Source organism: Xenopus laevis, chromosome 4L (genome assembly GCF_017654675.1).
Source record: "Xenopus laevis strain J_2021 chromosome 4L, Xenopus_laevis_v10.1, whole genome shotgun sequence".
NCBI classification, from domain to species: domain Eukaryota; kingdom Metazoa; phylum Chordata; class Amphibia; order Anura; family Pipidae; genus Xenopus; species Xenopus laevis.
The window spans coordinates 73508961-73523862 of NC_054377.1; the positions used below are offsets into that span (position 1 = coordinate 73508961).

The following is a 14902-nucleotide window of genomic DNA, read 5'->3' on the forward strand; positions in this document are numbered from 1 at the left end:
AATAATGCAGTGGAGGCCTTTAAGCAAAAGAAAAAAAAAAAAACTTGCTGATGTTTATCAAGCATCCAACTGTGTGATCTGTCTCGGAAAATCCCTCTGACTGCCACTCAAATCATTTTGCTATACAAATGTACATACCAGGGTGAAATTAAATTAACTTATTAGTCAAGCTCATTCCGTATTCAAACATCGCAGCACTATCAGAGTTTGAAGAGACAATTCACTACAAAATTCAACCAAACAACAAGCCCATTGACATGTATAGGATTTCCGGAGTATTTACTTGAGAACTATGTGGATGATTGGCTCTTTAGCCTTTGATAAATATGCACAATACTGTTTAATTAGAAAAACATTTAAAACATGAATACAGAGGTGGCAAAAGAAGAGATGATTAAAAAAAAAAGAAATCTGATGGAGCAAGTTAAAGCAACCAAAACATTTGTCTTGCCTGAAGAAAAAAAAAAGGTTCATTATGAAATAATGAGTAATTAGCCTACACCTGGAATCTCTTTAAATTGTACAGAAACATACAAGATTAACAGCAGGGAATTAATTTCATTTTCTAAAACAGCTGCACAAGCTTACTAAAGTACACAAAATTTCCATTACAAAGTTTCGATGGCAGATCCAAGATTCATCCAAGTTCAAATTTCTAACATAACATTTATTTCCAGTTTAACACTTTTTCATTCATGGTAAGTGCTACTAATTTCCATCATGTTGTATTTGGCAGAATTTCCACTGAACAAGCAAGTGAACTGCACCTATGTAAGTTAATATGTATTTCAATCACATGGATTTTGTGGCTGAAAGCCATGATTCTATTCACATATGAAGTATGAACACTTACTCTTGCATGCATCTCACAACTAATTCAATTGGAAGCTGTCATTTGAGATCCTTCAAACATCTTAGTATTTAGGAAGTAAAAAAACAAAGCTAGCCATCCACTCAAATGTTTTATAAAGAAAGTAAAAAGTAGGTCCCAGTTTGACTAAAATGCAAATAAAGATTGCACTTGTTGGGTTTTTAGGAAATATACTGCAATAATATTTAGTCTTGGTAATTCATTTTGTGTCATCAGGGGCCTCTGATAGTTACTCAATGTATTTGCCATTTAAAAAGAAAAGGCATTTGCTGGTCCGAGTTCATGGTAATAGATGTGCAGCAATAATAAGGCATTGCAAATTTGGCTTGTTGAACTTGTAATTGGTAAATCCATAGTGTGAAACCGCTCCTTGCACCTACTTTAAATTAAATAAAAAAAACTTTCAAAAATGGGTTTGCTTTCTTGCAAGAGAAATTTATTTTTTTCATCAACCACAACAATTATTAAAGTCAAGTAAATGTAGCATTTACACGGTGAGGCTTAATTAGTTCTTCCCAACCTCCCCCTTTGAAGGTAGTTGAACACTTTTTCCAACAATGTTCTAAAGTTATAGTGAAAAACATTTTTTTTTTTTTTTTACATTGCAGATCAGATGCCAATAGGAAGCAGACATTTATTTCCCTCTCTCTCAAATAAAGTTATTTTTAAAAAAAGAATGTTATAATATCTTTAAAAGGAGAAGTAACCCTTTTTATTAAAATCCCCTACCCTGCTACCCTACATATACCCCCTTCCATACTGCCCCCAGGCTAGCTGTTACTCCTGATAAATGCAACTAACTTTACCTACCCCTCGGTGCAAATTCAAGGCATTGGAGTTCACGGCAGCCATCTTCTTCTCTTCGGTAATCTTCGGGAAGTAAGTGCCGTTGCGGCGCATGCGCAGTTGGAGCAATAACTGTGCATGTGCCGAAATTGCCGAAGAGCTGGAAGAAGATCCGAAGATTACCAAAGCGGCTGAAGATGGCACCTGTGAACTCTGCTGGACAGAATCTGCACTGAGGGGTAAGTAAAGAGTAAGGGGCATTTAGCAAAGGTAGCACCTAGGCTGGGGGGGTCTATAAATAGGATAGGGGGGTAGGGGATTTTAGTAGCATAGGTTTGTTTCTCCTTTAAGTGAAAAAGGAAAAGGTTTCTATCAATTCCTCTCAGGATTAGGTATTCAAAGAATCCTGTGTACAGGCAACTACTGAATAATATAAATATTTTATAGCTCTTAATTTAGTGTGGCCCATGTCAGAGTAAAGTTTATAATACATAATTTCCATTAGAATTATTATATATATTGAGGCCAGGTCAATCAAAAGCCAGCTAATCAGAGTTGATAGATGCGCTTCTAAAAATCTGATAGGAATGAATAGAGAATGGGTTAGAGTGCTAAACGCTAATATCACATTTTGATAAATCTGCCCCTAACAGTCAAAAGCAGAATACTTTTAATATTCCATTAAGTACTAGTGTACCAACAGAAATCCATCGCTACATATAATTACAACAAGGGCGATAGTTTGACTTCACTTCAAAGTGGATGCACTGCATTATATTAATTGTTAAATACCACTCCTACCATATAAAATGCACTGGGTGATTAAGCACAACAGATGAAACAACAACAAAATTGTCAGCATAATTCTAAGGGCATACCTACACAAGGCACTTTGGATGGACTTATCTGCCCCACTAAATCTCCTCAGGCCACTACACAAGACTGAATTTTTTTTTAAAAAAAATGGAGCCTCTGAGGAAGTCGCAAGACGAAACGCGTAAGGCAGGTGACGTCACTGGTAGGCGCCGAGTATTGCACACGAGGAACGAACGCAAACAACCATCACACACAAGGAACGAACGCAAACATTCTTATTCGTTTTCCAAAGCCTGATCATCTTGGGACTTGTTGCTGTGGACTGGTGCAATCAGAGGGGCCTCCAGTTGGACGGTGCATAGATATGCTCTATTTTAACCATTGCCATGTGAGTGCATTTTAAACTTTGTTTTATAAATATTAAAAAGATTTTTACACTATTTGCTGCTACATGTTGATTTACAGTCTACACGAAGGGAAGCGCTTCAGAATTTACGTGCAAGTTGATATTACCTGTTTGTGAGTACCCATCTAAACAAGCTCTTGAGGAGAGTCTTTTTAACCCTTTTTTGGTGGAGGTTGACAGTAAAGGAAGGTCACACATATATGGTGTAACAAACGATCTGTTCCCTACACAAGAGGTGGCAACATTGCAAAACTATATTACCCTATTTGCCTGTTTGTCTGTCTCCCGTGCCTCTGGCGCTGGCTCTTTTATTTTAGCAACAGAATTTTCGGACTTGAAGGGATACAAGTGGGAGCCGGCTGGGATCTGTGGACACAATCAAACCTTGGGCCTATCTTTCTGTTTAAGATACTTGCTTTAAAATATCTTGTTTTCATGCATCTACATCCAACATCGAATTTAAATTAAAAGAAAAAAAAAAGATCTGGTCATATTATCAGACGAAGATGTGGCATGCAGTGTTCCCTTCCCACATTTGTGTAGGGTCGGATGGCAATAGATTACTGTTTCTTCTACACATTTTAAGCCGCATGGGTGCATTGGCTGACGAACGTAGAATCTATAACATATACAGTATATAACAGGCATAAAACCAAAAAAATTCAACTTGCACCTTACTGTTCCTGAACTATGAGGTCACACATCTCACACACTGGAAACAGAGCAGAAGCTGCAGATATACTCTTAATCTACAAATATAATTAAAGACACTACGTTTGCCCAGGAGCAGCAACCCATAGTAACCAATAAGATGTTTGCTTTTAAAAAAGATGACCAGTAAATACTACCTGCTGATTGTTTGCTATGGGTTACTGGACTTGGGCAAATTTAGTACCTTTTATTACATAACCCATATATGTTTTGGAACAGAGTCAACAAGCAAAAGAAATATTCTAAGCACACAAACTATTCTGACTTGCAAATTGTATATTTTAGCTATTAAATCATTTTATATTCAAGATTTCATAATACCCTATTAAGGGTTAGGCATAGCAGCACATTAACATTTTAAACGATAGCCATCATCTGGAGATAGCAAGAGATGTGGAAAATGAGCAAAAATTATATGGTTTCAGCGTAACATATAGGATAAAAACAAGGGTAGAGAACAGAAACCACCACTAACAAAATAATTTAGTTGACATTGTTCAGACAAAATTAAATTACCTTCTGTAAACTGCAAGATGATGATTACAAGAAACAGCCAATAGGTTTGCATCCTGCTGCCAGGAGTCACCATTATTGATTCCTCTTAATGATTTCTTTGTATTCCTTAATGAATCCAGTTACAAATGACCAGGTTCAGTGAAGCAAGAGGTCTGCATCATTCATCTTCATTCCTAAAAACCAAATAAAATAAAATTAGCACAAGTACAACAAAAAACATATTTTTAACTACTGCACTTTAGATGCTTTAGTCAACTGAATTAAGCAACTCTTTCTATCTTATAGTCTGTGGATAAAGTGGGTTAGGAAGATGAAATGAGAGAATCCACCCCCCCGCCCCTCATTTCCTATCATATCTGCCCAGGTAGAACAATGTTATTTGGCCAGTCAACTGACCGCTTGATTGGTAAGACAACTGCAAGGCTTCCCAGTCTTGTAGCTGTTGGAGTAGATTCTATAATGGCCCATCAGTCCAAATTGACATTTTATGTTTCCTATCTTTTCAGATATATAGTGTTGACGTATTTTTGCAGTGCTTTTAGAGATTGTTTATCATTGACATATGTTCCTGCCCCAACAATGCTTATAGTCTGCATACAACCAAACATTCAAAAAACTAAAAAAAAAGAGGGACAAAAACATTTTCTGCCAAAAATTTTGGCCATGTCCATTTATGGCCATACACCCTAATTACCATGTCCATTTTACAAAACTTGGCAGGTTATGAAAGTTTGAACACATTTCTGGGAGTTTTAGTACAATGGTTTAAGTGTTATTACAGTTTTGCTAATGAGAGTGAATTCCCCTTTGAGCTGTGAGTCTCAGTTTTCCCAAGAGACGTGCTTATCTTAAATTGTTACAAAAGTATCCAAGTGCAGCTGCAGGCTGTTCTGGGCTCTGTCAAAAAGCCTTTTATTTTAATTAAGTTTCAGAAACTCTGTATCTTTTTCTCAAGTTAGTGCAGGAGATCAAAGAAAAAGTCAGGACATTTCAATAAACAAACCCGGGACTGCGGGTGGAGCTGTCAAAATCGGGACTGTCCCACAGAAAACAGGATAGTTGGGAGGTATGAGTCTGTCTAAGGTTAGTATCATCAACAGCCATTTAAACCACTAGCATAACTCCAATGAGAACAGTCTAACACCACTTATACAGACTGTTCTCTGTCAGAAAACAAAGCATTTTAACGCATAGAGTCAGTCAGCAGGAATCAACAGGTGTGGTTTCACCTTGTTTCATTGTGAAGTGATGGATTCTGAGACTTGAACACACTGCTTTACAAACAATCTGTGTACCAGGAAGAGCAAAGAAAAGGAGTAAAAACATTACTGGGGATGTGACCATAATTGCAGCAGGAACAACCCCTAACCTTCCGTTTGCTCAGACTGAAGTTCCTTTAACAATGTTCTTCAGAAAATGCATATTTGTAGCAGTAACTTCAAGGCAATTTGCACAGATTCTTCAAAGCAGGGATAGGATAGGGTCACTTTGTTAACAACTGTTCACCTAGATCAACTTCAGTTTAAGAAATAATCTACATTTAAAGCTGTCCCTCGTAACTAAACTCATTACAAAATTTTTTCAAAAGGTTGTGCTATTATTTTAAAATAAATCAGTTTCCATTACAGACGCTTAGATTTCATAAAGCAATTGAACATTATGCAGTGAAAAACAAAGGCTCAGAGTTCGTTACCCATCATTATTTGATTTAAGTTGCATACATAGCACTTCAATATCTATTCTCTTCTACAAAGAATATAGAATATATATGTTTAAGATCGACAGCCAGTGTGCCAGAGTGCAATGTTTTTTTAACATGAGACACGTAAGGCTGTTTGTCGACATAATAAACCTTTTCTAGTTTATTACAACTGCCTGGTGAGAGAATGCCTTCATTTTATGTGCCTGCTTCATTTGTATTTCAGTGTGCCAGAGTGAGTTTTGTTATTTTTTTGCTGTCCTATCAACAAGAATAAAAGCATAATACTAAAAGGAGAACTAAACCCCAAAAATGAATTTGGCTAAAAATGTCATATTTTATATACTGAACCTATTGCACCAGACTAAAGTTTCAGCTTGTCAATAGCAGCAATGATCCAGGACTTCAAACTTGTCACAGGGGGGGTCACCATCTTGGAAAGTATCTGCGACACTCACATGCTCAATGGGCTCAGAGCAGCTGTTGAGAAGCTAAGCTTAGGGGTCATCACAAATGATCAAGCGGAAAATTAGGTTTGTCTGTGATATAAGCTGATGCTTACAGGGCCGGATTTACATATGGGGCACCCCTAGGCCCACTGACGTTCATCGCCCCATCCCCTCCCTTTTATTCAGGAAAATGGGGACTGGCACACTGTAAATTTAAAAAACTATTGTATCTCCGGTGCATCCCCAGTGTTTCTGAACCAATGTGGGTGTGGTTGGACAGCATGCCACCCCCTAAAATCCTGCCACCCTAGGCCCGGGCCTTAGTGGCCTTTCCACAAATCCAGGCCTGGATGCTTATTGCACTGGTTTATGTGCTGCCATGTAGTAATTATCTGTATTAATTACTAATCGCCTGTACCTGGACCTGTACATACACAGCTAAAATATGTAGAGAGAGAGCTGCACTGTTAAAGGAACAGTTCAATGTAAAATAAAAACTGGATAAAAAGATTGGCTGTGCAAAATAACAGAAGGGTTATCATGGTTATGGCATAACAATGGTCAAAACAACCCTATGTGCAATAGCCTTAAGCTGGCCATAGACGCAACGATCCAATCATATGAATCATGGATTCGTACGATTTTCGGACCATGTGTGGAGAGTCCCGACATTTTTCGTCCGTCGGAGATCAGTCGTTTGGTCGATCGGGCAGGTTAGAAAATTTGTCGCCTGCCGATAATATCTCTGCGTGTATTGCCGACCGTACGATTTTCAGAGGGAGACTGTCACTAGTGTTGTCAGACATAAGTATCGTACGATTGCTGTCAGGGGCAGAACATTGGGTGATCTTTTCTTATTTGATCGGAATGGTAAGACTTTGATCTGAATGGTTAGTGGCAGGTGGGGAGATGGGAAAGTCCGATCGTACGTTGATTCGTACGATCGGATCTTTGCATCTATGGCCATCTTAACACTTCCTTCAATATCAGTAGAGTGAAAACAGACTTTGGAACTTACACAAATTTTTCCTTCCTTGCTGTTGCCAATTTGAACCCATGGATACAGCTTCAATGCCACAAATAGCTGTAAATTAAAAGACCCTAAATAACGACATACCTATTTGCTTTTGAAACGGTTATGCCATACTATTGACTTGTTTTCCCCTCAATTTTTTTTCTGGAGAATTTAGTTTGAAGTCAAAATAGACAAACAAAAGGGACCATGATCAGACATGTCTGCTTCAAGGAAACAGATATTGTTCCAATCTGTGTGCAGCACACTGCAGTTTTTAACATACTGATCTGATTTTCAACCTTTTCTACTTGAAAATAAGAAGACAGAAACAATATCCAAAGAAGAGAAATGCATGCAGAAGCCTTCAAACTAATCCTATTTTCAGATGAAACAGCAGCAGCACAAACAATCTTGTTAGTTCTTAGCTTTTCACTTTTGTCATCTGAATGACTTGAGATAAGTGAAGAAGATAAGGGGCATATTTATAAAGGTGTGTAAAGGTGTAGAAGATTAAATTCTGGTGTGAAAAGAAAGGTTTTGAAAAATCACAATTTTTATGCCAATTTATGTCCAATGGACTTCAGTGTATAATAATTGAGTAAATTATGTTAGCGGATTATACTGGTTGCAGCTGTGTGTCAAATGTAAGGACTAATACAGAGCTTTAAAAATCCATTACTTATTTCAAACTGATTTTACACCTTGTTATGTAAAATAATTTTATACTTGTCCCAAAATGTAGTTTAGGCATTTGTACACAAAAAAAATGCTTTCTAATTTAATATTTGATATTCTATTTACAAAAATTGTAACCATATACAGTGCAGGAAATTTTGAGCTTACTGTGCTTGCTCAGTATAAAAACTGAATTTAATGTTAACATCTGTGAGATCATAGTCTAATTACTGTGAAGTGAAATATGAAACAAAATCAATGGTCACATAAGATGCAATCTCAACTGTGTTTGGCTCAGCACACAAAATCCTTGACTCATAAATCAATGTTACAAGCCATTCAGTGAATCAATAGTCAGAATCCCACTTGGTCTATACATACAGAAACTAAATGAAATAATAATGACTTAAGATATGTCATACTGGGTCATCAATATCAACAACGAGTTATCCAAAGAATAATGAGTTCAAACATAGCGCATTAGGACTTTCTTATTTACTGGAAAACAGTAACTTAAATAGACAAAATAGAATTCTCTCAAATCTGCTGGAAAAACGATAAGCAAAATTTCATTGCTGAAAAGAAGTGTTACAGAGATATATAAATATAGACAGATACAGTGAACATACTAAAGATGTATGTTATGAAAAAAAAATATGAATTCATTCTTAAGGTACAATTTAAAGTGTCTTTGCTTAACAATATCTACGTTTTATTTTGTTGGTTGGTAAACCAGATCAGAAAGCACTGATTTTCCACAATAGTAATGTGCGGCCTGGCCCGATACCCGCGGGACCCACCGGTGGAGCGGGTTCAGACCGACCTCGCTGAGCTGTTTGTGGGCAGGTTGAGCTCTTCTGTCTGCTCTTCCCACCAGAGACCTTAGACTTGCGGCTTTATTTGCGCGGGTCTATAAATGGAGGGTTGAAGTGGGGTGAGGACAGAAGTGGGTTGGACGCGTGCAGGTCGAGCTTTTCTTGACCCACACATCACTATTCTACAAATAGAAGGAAAAAAAAAAAAACCTTTGGGTTCTAAGGTTCAGCATAATGTCACATTGAAAAACATGCCTAATGAAATAAATGCCAGTTTAACTTGACCAAACTTTGAATATTTTGAACTGTGTGAGACAAGTCATTTGTGCAAATGTCAAATGCAGCTCTTACTATTGAGCAGCTTTGACTTCTCAGGGACATTGTTGAATCAATTCTAAGTTCCATAAGACCCAGTCTTTTTTATATAGCTAAACAAGCCATCTTCGTTATGAGTTAATTAGCTGCTGTGATTCATTATGCAGTGACAAAATCCTTTAAGTTCTTCTGTCAATGTATGTATCGAGCAGCCTTTTTATCAAGCAGCACAGCAATAACTTTGAGCTACCATATTCAAGCGAAACTCCACATTTCCAGTTGCTGCTACATATAACATGAATTACTAAAGAAAAAGTATGTTTAAAACTGCCACAAACACTTGTATAGCATTATTTTTGGGTTTTTTATTTTTTTTTTTGCATTTTAATATACATTCTTTTTGCTAAATTTAAGCTCTGTTAAAACAAGCATAATAAGGTTTACCGAAAAAGAAAACCCTTTTACATTTGCAGATAACATAATGCTTTCCCTCTTGGGTGATAAGCTTAATGTTTGTCACATTTCTAAATAATGCCTTCACCCCGGCTACACTGGTCCTGAATAATGGAGATGCATTATACAGGATGATACAATGATAAAAGGTTAAAAACAAACACCAACAAGGAAGAGTTGGTTAGCAGTGACAATACTTCATTGCCAATTACAGCAATAACTTCCAGATCTATGTGTTTTAAAGCTCCTAAATAGGAGCTTATGTGCATGCAATTTCACACAAATTAGGCTTAATAAATTTCCTGCTGTTAGAACACAGTCATTGTATGGGATAACTGTACAACATCTGTGAACATTAATAGGCATTTTATATTTTACCATACAAGTGCCACCTGAAAATATTCAGTGACCTATAAGAACAATTTGCACCTGTTAAGATTACCCGTGCTCAGACAAAAAGGCAAATAGTTATAAATGCCAGTAGTTTAGAGAATATAAACCACCAGACAGATATTGCTTCAATAACAATTTAAAAAAATATATAACACATTGTACATGAATTAAAAACTTTTACATTGAATTGCTTAGAATTTCTTTCATTACGATCTTTATTTGATGGGGGACCCCTTTCAATATACAAACCGTCATTCCCCTAAAACCAGTTTAAAAAGAAAAAGTGCCAGAGGACAATGTGGAGGAATAAGGTTACATATGGTTACATATACAGTAGAAGAGAATTTCATTAGTATCACATGTATGGTTTCTGGTTCTTTAGGTCTCCTTCTGGCAGAGAATTCCAAGTAAATTCATTTATTTTGAGTAATGTTTCGGGAATATGAAATGGCTGCTTTTTTTTTAACACTAAACCCTATAAACTAAACTGTTTCAGGCACTGTGGTTTTTAAATGCTACACATGATTGCATTATCGGATATATAAAGACTTTTTTGCATATTAAATGGTAAATGTTTGTTCGTGATGAAGGCTGTCTCGCAAACCCTACAAGATTTCTAATTAATGATAACCTAACCCCTATTTATAAGAGAATTTATGTAGCAAAAGTGCTTATTTTAAGATTTTAACAATCAAGAAACCCATATGAGCAAACTCTGATTTATAATTAATGGAACTACGCAAGTCTAAAAGCTGATGAGGGGGGGTAGACCGGAGCAGCAGTATTTGTAGACAGTTGCATAAGACTTTATGAGAAGCATAGTCATAAGCAGTTCTGCAACTTAAGAAAGGTGAACTTGTAAAATTAACCATTACATTTATTATATATTTTAATTGGAGGAAGTCATGAAGAAATTCGTTTTTTTCACATTGTATCACTTAAAGGGATACTGTCATGTGAAAAAAAAAAACATTTTCAAAATGAATCAATTAATAGTGCTGCACCCTGCACTGAAATCCATTTCTCAAAAGAGCAAACAGATTTTTTTATATTCAATTTTGAAATCTGACATGGGGCTAGACATATTGTCAATTTCCCAGCTGCCCCAAGTCATGTGACCTGTGCTCTGATAAACTTCAATCACTCTTTACTGCTGTACTGCAAGTTTAGAGTGAAATCACCCCCTCCCTTCCCCCCCCAGCAGCCAAACAAAAGAACAATGGGAAGGTAACCAAATAGCAGCTCCCTAACACAAGATAACAGCTGCCTGGTAGATATAAGAACAACACTCAATAGTAAAAACCCATGTCTCAATGAGACACATTCAGTTACATTGAGAAGGAAAAACAGCAGCCTGCCAGAAAGCATTTCTCTCCTAAAGTGCAGGCACAAGTCACATGACCAGGGGCAGCTGGGAAATTGACAAAATGTCTAGCCCCATGTCAGATTTCAAAATTGAATATAAAAAAAAAAAATCTGTTTGTTCTTTTGAGAAATGGATTTCAGTGCAGAATTCTGCTGGAGTAGCACTATTAATTGATGCGTTTTTAAAAAAAAAACACATGTTTTCCGATGACGGGATCCCTTTAAATAAGTACCCTGTACAAATATATTGCTAATATTGGGGAAATGTGATGTTTTGCATGCAAAGGCATTAGCAGAAGTCCTACTTTCCCTGCTGTACCACATTTTTTCTTCTGACCAGGAACTGAATAGCACTAAGCCTCTTAGAAACTGCACATTCCAGGTGAGTGAACTACTCTGCATCTGTAAATGGTACCACATGCTCTGTTATATTAAATTCAATTTTCATTTACATCTGAACATTTTATTGACTTCATTTTTTAAAAGACATTTCCTGCTTCTAATTTTTTTTTTTCATTGTAACCTACTGAAATTTCTCCTATCATACAAAGATACTATGTCGTAGTAATTTACAGTCTTGAAAGCTGAGCCACAAAGAGCACATTTGCTGCGGCTAACAAAAAGATAAACAGTAAAACAACACACGGCAGCTTCAATACAATATGAATCTGGTGTAGCATGTGACTAGACAAACAGAACTAATCCACTTGTTTAGCAGTATGGCAGGCAGCGCCAGACTTTCTGACTGTGACTATGGAGTTTTCACATGATGATCTACTCACACGGGATCACTGAAGGGAAAGTTCGCTTTTTAGTATGTACTAGATCGAGCTACTCTATGCATTTTTTCACTTGGTCTTCATCATTTAATTTGAATGGTTTGATTTATTAGCATTCTTATTCTGTCTCCTTACTGACAGCAAAGCCAAATGTAATTCAACTGAACCCAGCAACCACAAAACAGATTGACTCTGTCTTTAATTGTACAGGACAATGGCACATGAGGACATTTGTCACATTCTGGAAATCTGCAATACACACGGTGACAAATCCGAATTATCTTTCCCTTTCTCCCTCACCACATGAAAAACACTACAAGCGGCAATGCAGCATTGTCGCAGGAAAATGCCTTCTTTGAACGATAATGCTGTCTCGCTGCATCTATAGTGTTTTTCATGCGATGAAATGGGAAAGGTTTTTTCAGGAGATAGGTCATCCACAAATTTCAGGAGATATGCGCCAAAGATTTCCTGCTGACCATACAAATACAGCTATTGTTTTCTCTAAAGAGCAAACATTCAGTATATAAATCCATGAATAATAATGTTACAAATATGACTGATCATAAAAATAGATCTGCCACCAGACAGGCCACATAACAAAGATAGCAGGCAAGTTCTCATTTAGAACGTCATCATGTGTAAAGACTTATTTTTATGTAAAGATTGACTTTGCAGATGTATAGATCTGCCAGAATGATAGGACCAGTATCATTGGCATTAAATCTGCCGAGATCATTTGAGTAATACACACAGAGAGGCAGACATCATGCCTGTCAGTGCATTCTAAAGATGGGGCGGAAGGCAGCAGAATGCTTTCTCTCCAGTTTTGCTCTTTGCAAATTTTATTAAATTTCCATCTAAGCAAGAGGAAGAGCCAGTTTAGTGAGATTTGAGTCTGTTCAGCCATAAATAACCATTAATATATTCTTATATATGGGGGTAAGTGATGCAATCAGTTGACCTTTCTTTGAATCAGTGTCTTGCCCTGTGCCTTTATATGGACACACACTGAAGTTATAATTTTACATACATACATATATTTATACATATATATCAACTGCAGCAAAAATATTGTATATAGTTAAAAATCCTGTAGTCATTTCACAATTGTTTTCCTGTTTTTTTTTTTGCAGTATTAACAGTAGGCAAAAAACCCAGCTGGTGATGAAGAAAACCCACCAGATAAGACTTAAGGGTAAGTAAACATTTTAGGTGTGACATTAGCCTAATATCTCATCTTTTTGAATGACTGTTAAAAGGATGAAAAGACCACAGAATTTTTTAGACTTTAGGCATAAACGCCCTGTGTGCAGGAACTGACTTGAATGTGATCCACCTGCCTGTGCACAAAATAGAGCAGAGAAACACTTTTGCAACAAAAGCCTGAGGTCTATGTCAGACAGGATTCATATGTAGATCAGCTGGCTGGATGTGACTTTAGTAAAAGTCATTGCAACACAATTTCTAGGTATAGATGTGATTTGCCAGTCCACGCACAATCCCATGGAGTTATCACTGTAAATGCTGAAAGGTGACTTATTAAGATTGAATATCTGGGCCACAGTCAGGTCAAGCTGACAAAGTTGGCCAGTAAGGGGTTAAGCTTAAAGTCCTTGCTTGCTAGTGTACAAAATGTTACAGGAACAAAAAATGTTTTGCTTGGCACATGGAAAGCCGCTAGAATTCTCTGTCCGGACCCGTTTGATTTGCTGTATTGCTAAATATGCAGTTTGGTGCACATTGCAAATAAATCTTCTGAGTTTGAGCATTATCCTTGTGTCCAGATGTGGTGATTGCCTGAAAGATTGCCTAAGGGCCCTTACACACTGGTGGTTTTACCTGCGCTCCCCTGAGTTGTGCTTTCTTCCATTCAGCTGCAGGGGATCGCAGGAGTAGATGCAGTCAATTATTTTGAAGGGGGCTGTACTCACACAGACGCACGTAAGCGGCAAATGCCGCAGTATGTTGCATTTCATCTGCGTTTGGTGCATACATGCATCTGTGTGAGTACAGCCACCTTCACAATAATTGACTGTGTCTACTCATGCGCTTTCTTCCATTTAGCCAGAGGGGAGCGCAGAAAAAAAACGGCCGCGTGTAAGGGCCCTATGAGATAAAATACTGATCTCTTCACTATCCCTACAGCAGCATCGGGAGCTTTAGTCTCTAACCTATTCTCATGCTTTTACCATATGACAAATGGAGCCATTCTGTAGATTTTAGTCTCCATACTGTTTTTGCAAACATGGAGAACACACATTGCAGCATCTTTTCAACATAATATATTTTAAAATATAATATGAAACCTTCTTCTATAATGCTTACAAATTAAGTAAGATCATTTTATATTATTAGATTCATGGTTTTCTGAACATATCACTACATTAAACATGCAATAAGAATGCTACCATTTGAATATAGAAATTCACTAGAAAATCTACCTTTTTTTAACCCAATACTTTTGTTGGTTGTTGGAGACTCTAGCTAATTTAACATGGAAAGCAGCATCAGCTGTACGGAAACATATTATAACCAAGGACCAAAACATTAATTAATAGCAATTGGGCACATTATTCAACAGGGGCGATTAATTTTTAAGCCCATGGATGGAAACTAAAATACTACAGAAACCTTCTTCTGCATATTATAAAATTTTGATGCAAATAAAATCATTTTTGCAGTAGGACCTTAAATTGTCTTAACAAAGGAACCACTTTTGTTACGGATCTTACATTTTTCACTAACAACATAAGAGTTTATTAGTGTCTTTTTTCCCCAGAAATAAAATTAAAAAAAAAAAAAAAGAACCCCTACTGTAAAATATAAGGGTATCAG

General features: G+C 36.8%; 1 protein-coding gene across 36 annotated transcripts in view; it reads right to left on the minus strand.

The window, feature by feature from the left end:
• adgrl2.L (adhesion G protein-coupled receptor L2 L homeolog) overlaps positions 1–14902 on the minus strand; it is a 122268-nt gene that overhangs the window by 89785 nt on the left and 17581 nt on the right. For all 36 annotated transcript variants that reach the window (XR_005966995.1, XR_005966994.1, XM_041590304.1 and 33 more), the window contains exon 2: positions 4107–4279. Coding sequence is in view for 34 of the 36 variants with exons in the window: in XM_041590304.1 (XP_041446238.1) it covers positions 4107–4179 (73 nt within the window). In the remaining 2 variants the exon portion in view is untranslated. The remainder of the gene's footprint in view (positions 1–4106; positions 4280–14902) is intronic.